The sequence below is a fragment of the Moschus berezovskii genome, chromosome 12 (genome assembly GCF_049115385.1).
Source record: "Moschus berezovskii isolate FMDL1 chromosome 12, NW_MosBer_1.0, whole genome shotgun sequence".
Classification (NCBI taxonomy): domain Eukaryota; kingdom Metazoa; phylum Chordata; class Mammalia; order Artiodactyla; family Moschidae; genus Moschus; species Moschus berezovskii.
Window position 1 is genome coordinate 7,421,569 of NC_142471.1, and position 16,305 is coordinate 7,437,873.

Here is a 16,305-nt window from a genome sequence, read left to right on the forward strand (position 1 = left end):
ACGGGCCGCGCGGACGCGGGGGAGCGCAGCAGGTCGCGGCGGCAGCTGGCGCGGAGTGCGGGGCGGGGGGCGGGGAGGCTGGGGGGGCGGGGGGCGGGGGGCGGCCGCCGGGGCAGGCTCAGCCCGAGCGGCGGGGCATGCCGCGCCGGGGCGGCGGCGGCGGCCGGGCGGCGCGGAGCTCGGGCGCGGCGCGGCCCCCGGGTCGCTCCGCTGCTCTCTCACAGCTCCTGGCGTCGCCGCTCTCCAGCGCCCGCGTCAGCGCCCAGCCCGCCTCAGCTCCGCCGCCGCCGTCGCTGCTGCTGCTGCCGCCGCGGCCGCTCCACTTCTACAGACTTGATTCTTCGACAGCCTCGCAAGGCGCCTGCGCGGGCCCCCTCCCCTCGCGCGCGCGCCCGCCCTCCCCCGCGCCCGCGCCCGCGCCCTCCCCCCGCCGCAGAACGGGCGCTGCCGGGAGAGCCGGCTCCTCTGCCCGCCCTGCCGGCCGCGCCGCGGCCTGTGTGTGTCCCCGACGTGAGCGCGTGGCTGGCGCAGCTTGCGTCCCTCCGCCCGCGCCGCTCCCTCGACCACTCGGGCCGAGTACTTCCCCTCCAGGTCCGTTTAAACCAAACCGTGTAAAACTCGTGTTTTGAAAAGCAGGGCCACTTTGTAACTTGGTTCTGTCCGTTTTTAAACATCTTTTAAGGAGCTTTATTTGAACTCTTCGGCAAGTGCTTTTACACTCGCCTGTGTCTTGGGGAGGACACAGGCGCCGCCGGCCCCCTGAAGTTTTACTAAAAGAGGGCGTGCTCTCAGGCTTAGGATCGAGTCCGCCCGCCGCTTCCCGCAGCCCTTCCGGGAGGGAGCGGCAGCGCGGCGCGATGCACCCCGCTCTCGCTGCCACGCGGGGGGCCCGGCCGCCGGGCGCAGGTTCGCGCGGCTGCCGCGTGACGTGGGCGCGGGGCCGCGGGCCGCGTGCGCCGCCGCCGCCGAGTGCGCACGCTCCGCGCAGACGTGACTCGGCGCCGCTGGCACTGGCGGCTCCATTGAACGAATGCACATTCCAGGGATCCGGGGTCAGCGGCCAGAGTGGCCGCGTCACCGCGCAGGCTCCGCCCCCCGCCGGCGACTCTAGGCCTCCGGGCCCGGTCCGCGGGGCCAAACTTGGACTCCAGGTGGCGCGGGGCACGGGCACGAGCGGCGGCGGGGTCCGCGCGCGCTTGGGGGTGAGCTGCTGGCTGGCCAGCGGGTCGCGCGGACCCGGCAGATCTCGGGCATTCCCGGCCCCGTGCCGCTGGCAGGGGCGACCTCGAGCCCACCACACGGCCCAAGGCTGGGCTTAGGTGGGTGCAAACCCGCCTGGCGCGAAGGCGGCATGTGGGTGCAGAGCCAGCGAGTCTCGCCGCGTTCTGCCACCGTTGGCAGCCACAGGCTGTGCCCAGACTGAATTGAGCACTTGAGTTTCACACTTTTATCGGGAGGAGGAGCTGGCGTGTGTTATGGTAAATCACTTTTGGCTGGTCGTTAGTCTTCCTGACTAATAGACGCGGGCTTAGTCACTCTCAGTTGGGACCTTTACACTTCAGCTCTGGAAGGGCGGCCTCCCGAGCTTCCTTTGTTGGAAAACAGGCCCACCTCTCTCCCTGAGACTGGAATGAGCTGGTTAAGTGTGGGAAGAACAGGGTACTAATTATATTATCTTTCCTACGACTGGATTGGTAGGTGGAGAGAGAAAAAAAAAAAATCCTGCTGACGTTTCTCTCTAGTTGTTGCTATTGAAAATGCCAGGTTGCCTCAAAGGATTAACCACAGGGAAGAGGAAAAACACCCTTAGAGAAACAGTGGAGGGAGCTGCTTAAAGCACATGAGAAAACCTGTTCGAAAATGGCACAGAAAATGTAATGCCAGACCTAAATATATTATTGCAGGCAAAGCCTGAATGTCTTGTGGGGATTTCCAGAGAAGGTGCGCCTCCATAAAGGTCTCCCCATCTGCTCCCGGATCTTGCCCTGCAATTACAATCCTAGCTGGGAGGATAGGACCCCGATCCCCAGCAACTGGTGCCAGTGGGTTTGGCCACACCTGGTCCCTGTTATCATGCACCGCTTTCAGGACCTGTTACACTCCTAGGAGACCCAGAGCCTCTCCTAGCATGTAACTTAAGCCACTAGGCGACTAACCAAAGGGAATGAGACCCAGGCTCTGTGCTGTAGAGAGATGAGCCATCTCAATACCTCCCAGGAAATGGCCTCAGTAGGCTGGGATGGAAATATTAAAAGAAAACAACTCGGGGTTACAGCCACGGCCTAATTTTACTCATTTACCTGCGAGCAGGCAGGCACTGTAATATCCTCGTGGGACAGCCTGTCGCTCTGTCCCAAAATAGAAACACTGAGCTCCAAATTCTGCCTTGAGGGGTACTAAGTCAGGGTTTTTATGGAACAGAGCTTTTCTTCTCCAAATGAAGAGCATTTCCTTTTTATTTTACACTGCCAGTTTAGTGTTGAAACCTCAAGTTGTTGTAACTTCCCTAACGAAATGCCCAGTGGAAGATGGAAAGGTTTGTTTTAGTTCTGGTTTCTCTTGCCATAAAAGGATCCGGAATGAAGGGGGTTAAGGCTGGCCGTGGATCCAGAGCAGCAATTCCTTATATTGTATCAAAAGTCTTTCATGCTGCCTGGCCTTTCATGTCTCTCCGAAGCAGCTTTATCGATGTATGCTAAGTAAACAGAGCTTTGTTTTCGTCTTCCACCCACCGCCCTCCCTCCCGGCACAGACTGGAATTGGAACCCTTCCAAAGCGGCTGCTGCAGCAGTTAGAGCCGCCTCCTCCACACACAGGAGCAGGGTTTCTAGGGTGAGGCAATGCGTCTGCAATTCGCAGAGACAAGGCAGGAATTGTAATTGTAGTTCATCATGTGATGACTTATGAAAGAGGAAGTTGGTATGTTTTAGTCACGTAGACTCTGCCCTCTTGCTTAAAAGGCTCCAGATCTTCTCAAAAGAAAACTATGATCATCTCTGCCACTCCAAGTCAAGGTTACCAGGTTGGCTGTGGTGTCCTCCTACACATTCCTATGTGGCCAGACAGGCTGATGCCGGGTGAAGTGTTGGTGGGGCAGTGGGTTGAAGCTGGCTTTTTAGCAGAATGCGGAAATGCTGCAATTTGTATTAAGAACTAAAGGAATATTCTATGGGGAGCACTCCTGCTGAGACAAGATGGAGCAACAGTCTTCCTTCCAGCTCTAATTTCTAACAACAACAAAACTGCAGATTAGAAGCAAAAGGAAAACCATTCAGTATGCCACTCTCCAAAACTGGCATAAGGGAACTGATTGAAAGGTAAACCAAACAGAGCAGTTCCAAGCAATAGCTCAGTGGGTGGAACAAATGCAACACCTGCACAGGTTTCCCCTGCATGAGCATTAAACATCTAAAATCTGAATCTGAACTCCGGAGCTCACTCCAGCTGAGATGCTCTTGTTAACACACCACAGCCCTGTACTGGCAGGTGACAGGGCAGTGTAAAGAAATGATTCTCACCAAACGACCCTGATGGAGCTCTTCCTGGAGGACACACAGCTGTGGGAGAGCGATGACCCCCTGCCCCCAGCAATGTGTGGGTGCTGACCAGGAGGTGGTATTTCTAGGGACTGCTGAGTTCATGTCACCCTGTATCCACGCATGGAATCATAGCGTTCATTCTTTAGAGTGCAGCTTCTATTAATAACATGATGTTTCAACCATACTAAAGCTTCTTAAACTCTGACCCTGGCATATTTGAAGGTAAAAAAAAAAATACTGCCATATGGTATCTGAATATTTGTGGCTACCATCCTAGGCTTCTTGTACTAGGCCAGAAGTATCCTAAGACTGGAAAAGCATGTGTGATATTCAAGGCTTTCCACTTTGAAAAAGTTATTAATACATATTTGAGCATATTTGTTTATATGACACATTCACATATACTATGGAGAGTCATGACATAAAAGAGCCTTCTGTAATAGATATGAGCACCTTCCTTCTAAGCAGTAGCATTTTATGAGACAATCCTACTGGTTTTCAAATTGCAAATTTGCTATTTTAGAAATACTTTCCCTCTGTTTGACCTCTCCCTACAGCCTATCTCTCCTGTGTGCAGAAAACGTTCAGATACTAAAGAGACTTCTGCATATGGAGCAGATGAGCTCTCTGTGGAAAGTCTAGGAAATCACAGAAACTCTCAGTCATCCACATATTACACACAGAAGCTGTTAGTCACCAGCCTGTGTGTAAACATAGGTACAGTCCCCACATACAGTAAAATTTGGGGCCTTGATGTAGATTAACTACTGACAGTGTCAGAATTTAAAGAGCTAAGTGAAAAATACAGATAAAGGAGAGATTGAGGTCACACACTCGCTCAGTCTGCAAGGAAATTTGGAGGAGAACTGGAAGGCATTCAACAGCCATTTGATGCCAGAACCCTCCTATTGACTTTTTGGAAAGAGCATGATGAAATGCACTTTTCTGGAATAATATCTGGATGTGGGTTTAACCTCTATTTAAGACATTCACTGGAATCCTTTAAAAGATACCGGGGGGAAGACACTGACAAAAGAGCAAGCCAACCTCAAAGATAATGTTTGAAAATAATAATACACTTTCTCTCATTTAGCCTGCCTACTTAAAAAGGTAACTTTCCTACATACATATTCAGGAATAAGGGGACTGAAAAAAATAGAAGATGTTACAATTCTGAAAGGTTAAGCATGATGTGATAGCTTTATGTTTATTATTGCTTTCATATGGGCATTCATAAAAGTTATTTTGAGTATAAATTTTATTCATGTCCTTTTTCAGAAGCTGAAAACCTCAGATAGTGAAAAGTGATTTTCTTGCAGTAACATTAAAGATGAGTGCCAGAACTGAAATGCAGGTATGAGTATTTTTGTCTAACAATATAGTCTAGAATGGGTGCCTCAAATGGTAAAGTATCTGCCTGCAATGCAAGAGATCTGGGTTCAATCCCTGGGTTGGGAAGATGGCACCCCACTCCAGTATTCTTGCCTGGAGAATTCCATGGACTGAGGAGCCTGGCAGGCTACAGTCCATGGGGTCACAAAGAGTCAGGTATGATTGAGCGATGAATACACATGCTTGTAGTCCAGAACATACTATATACGTTTTGCATTTAAAATAAAAAGTATGCACAGTTTACAGGCCTTGAAGAAGAATGTTAACATTTGTGAGTGTTAACAAAAAGAATGTTAAGATTTGCCTCTCTATACCCGTATTTATAGGAAACAAGATTCTAGTGTAGTTCATAGGACAGGCGATCCAAAGAAAAGTCAACAGTCACAGCAGATGGAGAGATACGGTAGAGGTGAGTCAGCTTGCCGCCTGCCGTGCCTAGTATGGAGCTCCTTAAACGATAGACCGTTTTATGCTGGTGAAACTTAGAATTTATAAACTATAGATAAAAATTGATATTGGTGTTTGGATTCAAAATTCATTTCTAGGATTTAGTTGAGCGAGGAAATGGTTTGGTTACTCACCAAACTGGAATACTGCACCTCTAACTCTTTATGCCCTATTTCCCTAAAAACAAAAAGAGAAGTCTCATGAAGTCATTTAATTCCTTGTATAGGACTACAATTCTGACTACTCTACATGCAGACAGGTAAATACAGTAGGGCTGCTGCTGCTGCTGCTAAGTCACTTCAGTCGTGTCCGACTCTGTGTGACCCCATAGACGGAAGCCCACCAGGCTCCCCCGTCCCCGGGATTCTCCAGGCAAGAACATTGGAGTGGGTCGCCATTTCCTTCTCCAATGTGTGAAAGTGAAAAGTGAAAGTGAAGTCGCTCAGTCGTGTCCGACAGTAGGGCTACAAGGCACTAAAGAGAAAAAACCATGAAGTCAGGTGTTTCATGGAATTTCATCATTATGAAGGGGCTCTCGGAAGCCAAGTGATTGTAACTTATTCAAATAAAGTTTTGTTTTTATTGTTTGTATTTCTTATGAAATGGAAGGGAGCCAGTATGAGCTAGATTGACTTTCTCTTGAGAAGATGAAAATATATCTCACAAAAGAATGCCAATCAACAAGAAAATTTGGTCTCTACCAATGGGGGTTTCTATAATCTGTTCTGGTGACTGACTTGCCCTGGTCTAATGTGTTTAGCAAACACACACAAAGTAATGTTATTTAAAGCAGTTATATATATGTGGGTGATAGCCCAGTGATATCCAGAGATGCAAATATTAACAATAAGCATTTGAAAACTTTTAACTTTTTTTTTGGGTCAGTTTTGTGTGTAAAGGAGACACAGAGAACTGACACTGACTCTGTAGAAGGAGAAAAGAAAGGGAAGTTCAAAAGCGTAATTGTGGGCTGTAATTTGTTAATTGGAGTGAATGCCAATCTGCGTTGGTACCACATCCATTCCTGGGCCCACATGGTGGTGATACCTCTTTGGCAAGAGGAGTGCAAAACTATGGAGAGAATTTAGATTCACACTCAGAACTGAAGTTCATACCGGGAAGAAGAAAACTAAATCCACGGAAGCAGATAGCCTGGGTTTGAGCCCTAGCAAAAACCACTGGTAGACAGAAAGAGAAATAGATTTCCTAGAAGTAACTGACTAAATATATCACGTTTACTAAAAAGCTTGTCATAGACAGCTAAAATGCAAATACAAATGAACTTTGATGGGCTAGTTGGCAAGCCTCCTCAGCCCTTTAAGCAAATTCCTGAGTGATAAAGTTGATTCCGAAACATACCTGGGAGCTAGCATTTATGAACATCCTAGGGGCTGTTATCTTTTAGCGTTTAAGAAGTAGCTAGATTGTGAACGTTTTTCAGACTGCTGTTATTCTTTCTTTCCATTTATCTGTATTTGCCTTAGCAGACCTGTTTGTTACCCTAAGGAGGACTGAGGCATCGGCATCTGCTCACTGAGTCGGTGAGCTGAGGCACCAGCACGGTAAGGGACTTGCCTGAGGCCAAGGGATATACAGTCGAACAACAGCTAGAATTCAGGTTTCCCAAACTGCAGTTCTTTCTTTAGCCCACTGGTGGGCTGCCTCCTATTTCTGTTTCTTTCACAGGTTCTTTTTTACATACATGTACATATCTGCATGGGAGATGTCTGTGGGACCATTGGTTCTCTTCACGCAGCTGGCCCGGGACCCGAGACAGATCACTGGAACACTCTGGGTCTGTGTTTTCTTGATAGGAAGAGGGAATTTTGAACTTGACACCATTTCTGCTCTGACCCTTCAAATGGTGGGTGAGGATAATGGAAACAAAGAGAATGTGGCAAACCCAAGCCCAACAGTCTTCTGACTCATATGGAATCACAAAACAATGCAGAAAAATGACTGTAAGTGCCTGTCCACTATCTGGGGGATTTGTGCCATCGGATAAAATTGTGAGGTTAAATGGCTACCAGATCATCATATCATCTGAGAATATGTCTGCTTGGTTTGGGCTCAGATCCCAGGCTAGGAGTGTCTAAACCACAGTCTATACTTAGTTTAAGTTAGCTAGGGGAAAAGCATCTGTATCAGCATTAATATGCCCGACTAAAGTGTCTCAAAGCTTATAGAAAATATTTCTTTCCACAAGAGAGTGATATATATGTATATATGTGGTAGGCAAAACTCAGTATACTAACCACAGGCCTTTCAGATTAGTCAGGAGGGCCACAGTTGAAGAAAAAGAGAAGGAAAAAACAAAACAAAACCTGACAACAATTCCATACACTGACCAGCATTTGGCTGAATAGGTCAGCAGGATGTGGAAACTTGTTTTGAGGTATTTTTGTATTCTCATCCAGGATCCCACTGCTTAATAGCTGTGTGGTTCTTTGCTGGCTATATACTAAATTTATAAAGGATGTTGTGAGAGTAAGTTCTAGGAATTCTGATGTTTTCGAAATTTGTTGTGCTTTTGTTAACCATAGTGAAATGTTACACTTGCGGCTTTCTATACAACCTTCATTTATTTGGTTCTGATTATGAAAAAAATTAATGAAGCTTCATCAGTTCTGTGTATTTCAGAAATCGTGGTGGGGACTTTCCTGGTGGTATAGTGGATAGGAATTCGCTTGCCAGTGCAGGGACCAAGGGCTTGATTCCTGATCTAGGAAGATCCCACGCGCCATGGAGCGGCTAAGCCCATGGACCACAGCTACGGAGCCCTGCGCACCTAGAGTCTGTGCTCCACAGCAAGAGAAGCCACCACCATGGGAAGTCCGTGCCCTGCAGCTGGAGAAAGCTGGAGAACAGCGATGGAGACCCAGTGCAACCAAAAAATTAAAAAACTGTGATGGTGGGAAGCATTTACATGTGGTGGTTGTTTCAACTGTTCTTCAAAAACGGGGGCGAAAAAAGCCAAGTTCTCTAGTTTTCATATAAAGATGACTCAATTTATTTGAAAATGAGTGTTCCAGAATCAGACTTCCAGATTCCATGAATTCAGAGGGTGGAAAAGGACAAGCAGCTCCCTTGAGCTGTAACAAGAGACATTCTTTTAAAAGCCTGGAATGCTGAATCTCTCTTACACTGAAAACATGTTAGGACATGCCTTTTTGGGATGCTATCAAGTGGTTTAGGCTCTGAATTCTACATTCTGTACTCTTGAAATTGTTTTCTGTTGGCAGACAACCTCTTGATTATTCTCATGTGATAAGTCTTCAGGCCAGCCTCTCCCATTCCAAGTAATTAAAAGACAACAACAAACTCATACTCTGTGAAGTATCCACACTTTAGCATAAAGTTGCGGGTTGTGTGAGTGCTGGGCTTATAGTGATCAATTCTATGAGCCTTGTTGTTTGTTCAGTCAGTAAGTTGTGTCCAGCTCTTTGCAAACCCATGGACTACAGCCCTCAGGCCCCCCTGTCTTTCAGTATCTCCTGAGTTTGCTCAAACTCGTTTCCATCGAGTCGGTGATACTGTCCCGCCATCTCATCCTTTGTCATCCCCTTCTCTTGCCTTCAATCTTTCCTAGCATCAGTTAAAAAATCATACACACACTACCTAGAATGCTTTATTCTCTAAAGCTCACTCCTGCGGTTTAAAAGTGTCACCATGTTAAGGAATGAAAAATTATAGCGACTGGGGAAAAGTTTTCACCTTTTATCATTTCCCTGGTAAAATTAAGCAATAATTTTCATTCCCCTCAGTTCCTTTTGGAATCAAGGCTAGCAATGGATTAAAGGGCAAATGAATGAACAAGTCTATGGTGTTTCTTTCTTCTGCCTCAGAAAGATGCAGTTTCCGCTGCTGGTAGGAGAAGCAGGTTAGATGCGAGGCAGTTCCCCCATTCCAGAGAGCCTCTGTTTTTTGGCCGTTCTGAGTCATGAATTGGAGAATTGCACTAAATTAGTGTACTGTGCAGCACGGGCCTGGTTCAGTTAAAGTAGACACTCTGACCCGCTCCAGCCCTCACTCTGACCACCAAGAGTTCATTTCCCAGGGGCATCTGTGGGTCCTGAACAAAGAGGCCCACTGAAAACCCCATCCACAGTTACCCTATCACAGGCCACGTGGTAACAGAAGTTTTCGTATTTCTTGAACACCAGCAGGATTCTTAACATGCCCCAGAACAGAGATGCATGGTCTTGGGTGATAATTTAAAAAAAAAAAAAGATGTCATCTCATTTCATTCTGTGGGAATTATTTTTTAATCGTCTGTTTTATTGGGAAATTTCCCAGAGATAATGCAGTGAGAAACTAGCCTGGAAGAAGACAGACAAGATAGGCACAACAGAGTCAGAGTTCTTTTTAAAATACTTCGTTCTGGAGACCAAGAATACAACTTGTAAATCTTTTTTATGCTTTTATTATGGTATATAAATTATGACGTTTTAGGAGAAGCCCATAAAGCCAGCAGAAGCAAGAATGTCAAGTTTCTTTTTCTGAGCTTTCCATAGGTAGTATAATTTAAATAATTCTATGGTAGAATTTCAACACCTCTGATGGAGCACGGTTGTTTACGAAGTAAGAACAGTAATCCTCATGTTAAAAGGTGGCATTGCTACCCTAGGCAGCAGATGGTGTTATTAAATACACAGGCAAAGTCTAAGGTCATAAGGAACTAACAATTAACCAGAAATACGATCTGTCACAGTCGTTTAATGGGTAACCTACCAGATATATGCCACTTGTGTTATTGTGAGTGTTGGGAGGTGTATTGTCAAGCTTCAGAGCAGTTGCACAATCCATTTAGAAATATTGTAATTATATTCTTATTTAAGCATTTTGTGAAACCAACAAACCAGAAAGAAAGTGAAAATCAGTGTGATTTCCTCATAATATTGCTTTCCCTTGCCTGCTCTGAAAAATACTGATTCAGATTGCACAATTTCATAGCAATCCCTGAATTTAATTGGTCTCCCCAAACTAGTATTATCAGGATTTTGGATTTTATACTGCTAGTGTAGGGTGTTCTAAGACCTCTTTATGTTATCTGAGACATCATTTTTGCCCCTGCACATATTGTAGTGTGAAGGTGATGTGAAAAGATTTAAACCTACACAAGTGCCAACAAGGGGATGGCTTGGAAAAAAACAGTTGTGCAGGGAAGGGGCAATGAATGGTGGGGAGGCAACGGGAAGTGTAGTCCGAGACTAACCAGCAAGTAATGAGGACACTATTAAAGTAAAGAAGTGGGGTTTCTATTGTAAATCAAATATAAATATGTCAATACAAGTAAGAGCTTTATACATAACAGCTCAGTTCCCTGTGGGTTTTTTCAAGGAGTTTTCCACAGGGAACGTGAGATCGATTTTCTTTCCAGTTAGGGCTCTTGAGGATGAGGAACTGAATCCTAAATTCACTCCAAGGAAAAAGGGCAGCAGCCAAGTCTGAATAGCAAAGACCCAGCGACTTGGTTAGAATTAGGAAAAGTGAACCTTGGCCCTTTGGCCAGAACTCCAAAGGGTATCAGAGAGTTGTAACTCCAACCATCGGATCAACCAATCTGAAAAACAACATCTGGAAAAGCAAAAACAACCCCAGTTCCCCAGGTGAATAGAAGATGAACAATGGAAAACAGGGTCCAGAGGTCACTGGCTAATCAGAGTAAATAAGTGAGTGGATTCTAGTTTTAGGATAAAAAGCTGTTCTTTCATTTTCCCACTGTTGGGTTTGATGAGGCAGTCTCAATCACAGAAGGGAAAAAAAAAGCATGCTAATACGAATGTTTTTCACATATTTCAATGTGTTTATTTACTTTTCTCCCAGTTTAAATTGAATAAGGAAAGCACAGCATCTGAAGACACAGACTGCCGAGTTGAGAGCTTTGTCTCCAAGCTCAGGTAGCTTGATTTCTCCCTGTGGCCAGGACTCCTGCTGACACTTCCAGCCGTACTCAGAAAAGCCATTGAGCTACCCTTGGGATGAGTGAATGAGAACTTTCTGGACAGCACAAGACTGGTGGAGGTCCAGCTGGAAAAACATATGGCCGCAGAGGCAGAAAGAGTGCTTCTTCTGGATTGTGAGTTGTATAAAAAATGTCTGCAGGCTCAAGGCAGCCGTTACAACCTAAGATCTTACTAAGCATAATGGATGTTCTTACTTCTAGGACTGCCTCCAATGCACCTGGACCGAAGCCAGTGCTGCATCCTCAGGCGCCCCTAGGGATTGTGTGTGCAGGACGGCACCACCTCACAGCCGCCCTCTGAGGTCAGGATTCCATGCCCGCTCCCTGCCTCCCTCCCACTCTCCCAGTCCCCTACCCTCAGTGGAGCCCAGTGGATGGCGGCCCATTGTGCCTTCTGAAAGAAAACGGTTTGCAAATCGCTGTAGACTGTCTTATAATAGGCAGGTCAGGAGGGAAAATGACTATGGTAAATTCTCGTCTTAACCACACATGACCTCAGCACGTTTCTGAGCTGCACAGTGACGCAGAATGAACTGAAGGAGGAAAACCAGGCAGTCTGGGTTCCAGACCAGGACACCACGAGGAGCTGACTTGTACAGGTAAAGGCACCGCCTTGAGGGTTACTGGTAGTGCCTCCCTGCCCAATATGATTTCCAAAACAGCGGGAGGCAATATGTGATTCTCCATGTTGATTCTCCACAGTAATTATCTCTTATTGCTAATAACCATTCATGCCTGTTACTGAGCTTTAAAAACGTTTTGTTTGGAATACTATATCCCTTCCATTCCGTTCAGTCGCTCAGTCATCTCCGACTCTTTGCAACCCCGTGGACTGTAGCCTACCAGGCTTTTCCATCCATGGGATTCTCCAGGCAAGAATACTGGAGTGGGTTACCATTTCCTTCTCCAGGGGATCTTCCCGACCCAGGGATCGAACCCGGGTCTCCCGCAATGGAGGCAGACGCTTTAACCTCTGAGCCACCAGGGAAGCCCTTACAAAGGATAAATTAGGGGCGATCATTCAAAATTATTTAGAAAAAAAAACTGTCTGAAGTTTGTAATTCGACTCTTCAACCCCATGGACTGTAGCCCACCAGGTTCTTCGGCCTATGAAATTCTCCAGGCAAGAATACTGGAGTGGGTTGCCATTCCCTTCTCCAGGGGAATCTTCCCAACCCAGGGATTGATTGCAGGCAGATTCTTTACCATCTGAACCACCAGGGAAGCCAAAAAAAAACAGTAAGTTCCTCTAGAATACTTGCATAGTATTAGGTCTTCAGCAATTTAACCTGCATATTTTAATTTTTTTGCCACACCACATAGTGGCAGTGGGATCTGTGTCCCAACCAAGGACTGAACCTACACCCCCTGCAGTGGAAGCATGAGTCTTAACCACTGGACTACAACATAACTCCCAACACATCCCTTTTAAAGATGCACAGCACAGATGGCATTGGGAAGGTAGACATGTACACCCCTTTTATCCTCAACTCTGGCCCTGATAGCATAGCCAAAGCTGATACCACAATTTTTCTTCAACAGACGATAAGGTCTCCTTTCAACTTCTCAATGGATGTCTCACCACCATTTTCCTTATGCTGTGACAGTTGTAGAAGCAGCAGTGACCATAGTCACAAAAATCAGAGCCTGATTTTCTTACCCCATCATTATGACAATTATCCTTCCAGTTTTCTCTTTGCCCAGCTACACACATTTTCAAAGCACATATATTCATTACTGGACAGAGAAAGGCCAATAGGTCAGTCACACACACTCCAAGCTGATAAAGCAAAGTCATTAACTTAGGATAAAAAGAAGCGAATTACAGCCCTTTATGCTTAGGCTGTGATTTTCCTTTTAAGAACTCAAAGCTAAACCCAAGATGACCAATGCATTTTGCATGGGTGTATATATATCTGTGTATGTATATATGTAATATATATGCATACATTATTAGTATAATACTGTATTATATATAATTATTATATATTATTAGTATATTATTAAAATATATATTAAAAATAATGTTAGGTAGTATGTTCAGCTCAGCTCAACTCAGCTCAGTCGCTCAGTCGTGTCCGACTCTCCGCGACCCCGTGAATTACAGGTAGTATGTTACTGGTTTCAAATGAACTTTCCATCCATCTGGGCCTGGGGAAAGGCTTTGAAGCCCCAGCATTTTCAAATATCCAGAGAGTGAAAACAAAGTCGTTTCTTCTCAAATATAGCTTTCCTTTTTGGGGGTCATCAGGAATGCAGAGGTGGGTATGGGCTGGAGACTAGCTAAATGATTGTTGTTGTTGTTTGACTGTGCTGCATGGCATGTGGGATCTTAGTTCCTCAACCAGAGATTGAACCCACAGCCCCTGCAGTAGAAGCAGAGTCTTAACCATTAGATCACCAGGGAAGTTCATAACAGTTTGCTCTTTCTAATGGATGCAGAGTCCCTGGTTCATCTTGGCTGTCTAGCTGTGTTTCACACAGTGCTAAAAGCTCAAAATCCCTGTGTCCAGCCACTTTAAGTCCTATGAGAGTAACTCGTACTCTGATGGGTGCCTCTCTCTCTTGCCATCTTTCTGTGTGAACACAGGCAAATTGCTCTCCTATACTTCACTTTCTTCTGAAAGTTGACATGAAAACAACAGCAAGACCAGGTGACAAATGAATTGAGATTTACTGATATGTCCAGAGACATATCAGTATGGGTAACTATCACCCAGCACTTAAGAGTACAGGACCTGGAGGAAGAGAACCGGGGCTCTCATTCCTGTTCTGCACTTTACCAGCTGTGTGATAGGTGAGTCACTTAAACTTTCTGTGCCTCAATTTCCTTACCTGTGAAATGGGTATAAAAACAGTACTTACTGCAGAGGTTGATAGAGGGATTCAATGACATGAAAAGTGTAAGGCATACAGCCTGTTCCCATTAACATTGGCTTTTGTCATCTAAAGTATTTCCAGACTAGGCTGAAGCAGGTGCTTGTTCTAAAACCAACCAGTTCTTGTACCTCCTGTAGCCAAACTTCAAGATCTTACTTGAGGAACCACCCCTGCTACTCAGCATCCCTCCACACCCGCCACTCCAGGAAGTAGTTATCACTCAAGCTGCCAATGACCTCATTCTGACCATCTCTATGAAACTCTTATCTTGAATCCTTTCTGAGTCATCCACCACTATCACTCCTTGAATTTTTTTTCTCACTTTGGCTCATAAAGTAATATCCTGGACCTGCTGAACTTAAAGAACTTAAGAAGTCCCTATGATGTGTCTTATCTGTTCTCTGCCTACACCACACTTTTCTCCAGGCTGGAGGTTTTAGTACTCAGCACACAGAAGATGCTCAGTAAACATAAAACTGCCTTGAACTGTGACGTTCAAGGACTTCCTCATTGCTGTCCTTTCATGTTGTTTTCCAGATATGGGAGCTGTTGCTGCTCTTCCTGGAATCTCTGCTACAGGGACATAAGCTCTTTAAGATTGCCTGACTTATCATCCATCCTTTTCTTCATTTGAAACTTGAAATGCGAACTATGGTGCTGGAGAAGACTCTTGAGAGTCCCTGGGACAGCAAGATCAGACCAGTCAGTCCTAAAGGAAATCAACCTTGAATATTCATTGGAAGGACTGATGTTGAAGCTGAAGCTCCAGTACATTGGCCACCTGATGCAAAGAGCAGACTCATTGAAAAAGACCCTGATGCTGGGCAAGATTGAAGGCAGGAGGAGAAGGGGACGACAGAGGATGAGATAGTTGGATGACATCATTGACTCAATGGACATGAGTTTGAGCAAACTCCGGGAGATACTGAAGGACAGGGAAGCCTGGTGTGCTGCAGTTCAGGGGGTCACAAAGAGTCAGATACAACTGAGTGACTGAACTATAACAGTAGTTAAACTGAATCTCCCAAATAAATAAGTAAATAGAACCTGTTTCAGGTTTCCAACTTGTGTATGTGTATATGTGTGTGTGTATGAGGGGCATTTTTAAAGTCTGAATTTCACTTTATTCAGAAAATATACTTAAGAATTAAGTCCCCCAAATATCAAAACCACACACAATTCATTTGAAAACAATTGCTCTTGGAATGTGTAAGATGCCTTTTCACAAGTGAATCATATTATCTGAGAGGTAGAACCCCAGGAAATGTATTTTAAAAATAAAGTTTCTGTCTCAAACACAGCAAAGTATGATAACTATTGGTTCAACCTCACCCTGAGTCCCCACAGCTGTGCAGGGCTACCTCAGTGGGGATAAAAAAAGGTCTATACCTAGGAGTGTGTGTGTGCTAAGTCACCAGTCGTGTCCGACTCTTTGTGACCCTATGGACTGTAGCCTGTCAAGCTCCTCTATCCACAGGATTCCCCTGGCAAGAATACTGGAGTGGGTTGCCGTGCTCTCCTCCAGGAGATCTTCCCAACTCAGGGATCTCACCCATGTCTCTTATGTCTCCTGCATTGGCAGGTGGGTTCTTTACCACTAGTGCCACCTGGGAAACCCGCACCTAGGAGAATCAAGGTTAGTTGAAATAATAGTTTATAACTTAAAAAGAGAGTCCAACTTCCCCTTAAATATACATATCCACACATTTTCTGAAGTCAACTGTGCATGATTTTTTTTAAAAAGAATTACCCATTACTTTGAATTATTCATACCATACCATTTTTTAAAACATCAGACTTAAATTCAAGTTTAGCTACTTAGCAACTATGGAAATTTCACCAAGTCACTTAATTTCTCTGAGTTTCAGTTTCCCCATCTCTAAAAAAAAAAAAGATGATAATATCAACCTCACAGAGGTAAGTGTGTACAAAGTGCCTACTTAACACCGTAAGTGTCTGGGTCAGAGAACAGAAAGCACTGAAATATAGTGATTACCCTGGAGGAGGGCATGGCAACCCACTCCAGTATTCTTGCCTGGAGAATCCCATGGACAGAGGAGCCTGGCAGGCTACAGTCCGTGG

At 45.4% G+C, this 16,305-nt stretch overlaps 1 protein-coding gene across 25 annotated transcripts; it reads left to right on the top strand.

Moving 5' to 3' along the window:
- Positions 1 to 788: 788 nt before the first annotated feature.
- On the top strand, positions 789 to 15,506 carry LOC129555865 (uncharacterized). Of its 25 annotated transcripts, none has more exons than XM_088841849.1 (6): positions 789 to 4,893; positions 5,258 to 11,457; positions 11,545 to 11,645; positions 11,843 to 11,942; positions 12,433 to 12,582; positions 14,761 to 15,506. In XM_088841849.1, the coding sequence occupies exon 1, from the start codon at positions 858 to 860 to the stop codon at positions 1,317 to 1,319; it is 462 nt and encodes a 153-aa protein (XP_088697975.1). In that variant the 5' UTR covers positions 789 to 857; the 3' UTR covers positions 1,320 to 4,893; positions 5,258 to 11,457; positions 11,545 to 11,645; positions 11,843 to 11,942; positions 12,433 to 12,582; positions 14,761 to 15,506. The 25 variants fall into 25 exon arrangements, with proteins under 25 accessions (XP_088697975.1, XP_088697989.1, XP_088697985.1 ...); XM_088841863.1 differs by lacking the exon at positions 12,433 to 12,582 and having other exon boundaries at positions 5,258 to 5,340; positions 6,863 to 6,940; positions 7,193 to 11,457; positions 11,545 to 11,942; XM_088841859.1 differs by lacking the exon at positions 12,433 to 12,582 and having other exon boundaries at positions 5,258 to 5,340; positions 6,866 to 6,940; positions 7,193 to 11,457; positions 11,545 to 11,942.
- Positions 15,507 to 16,305: the final 799 nt, after the last annotated feature.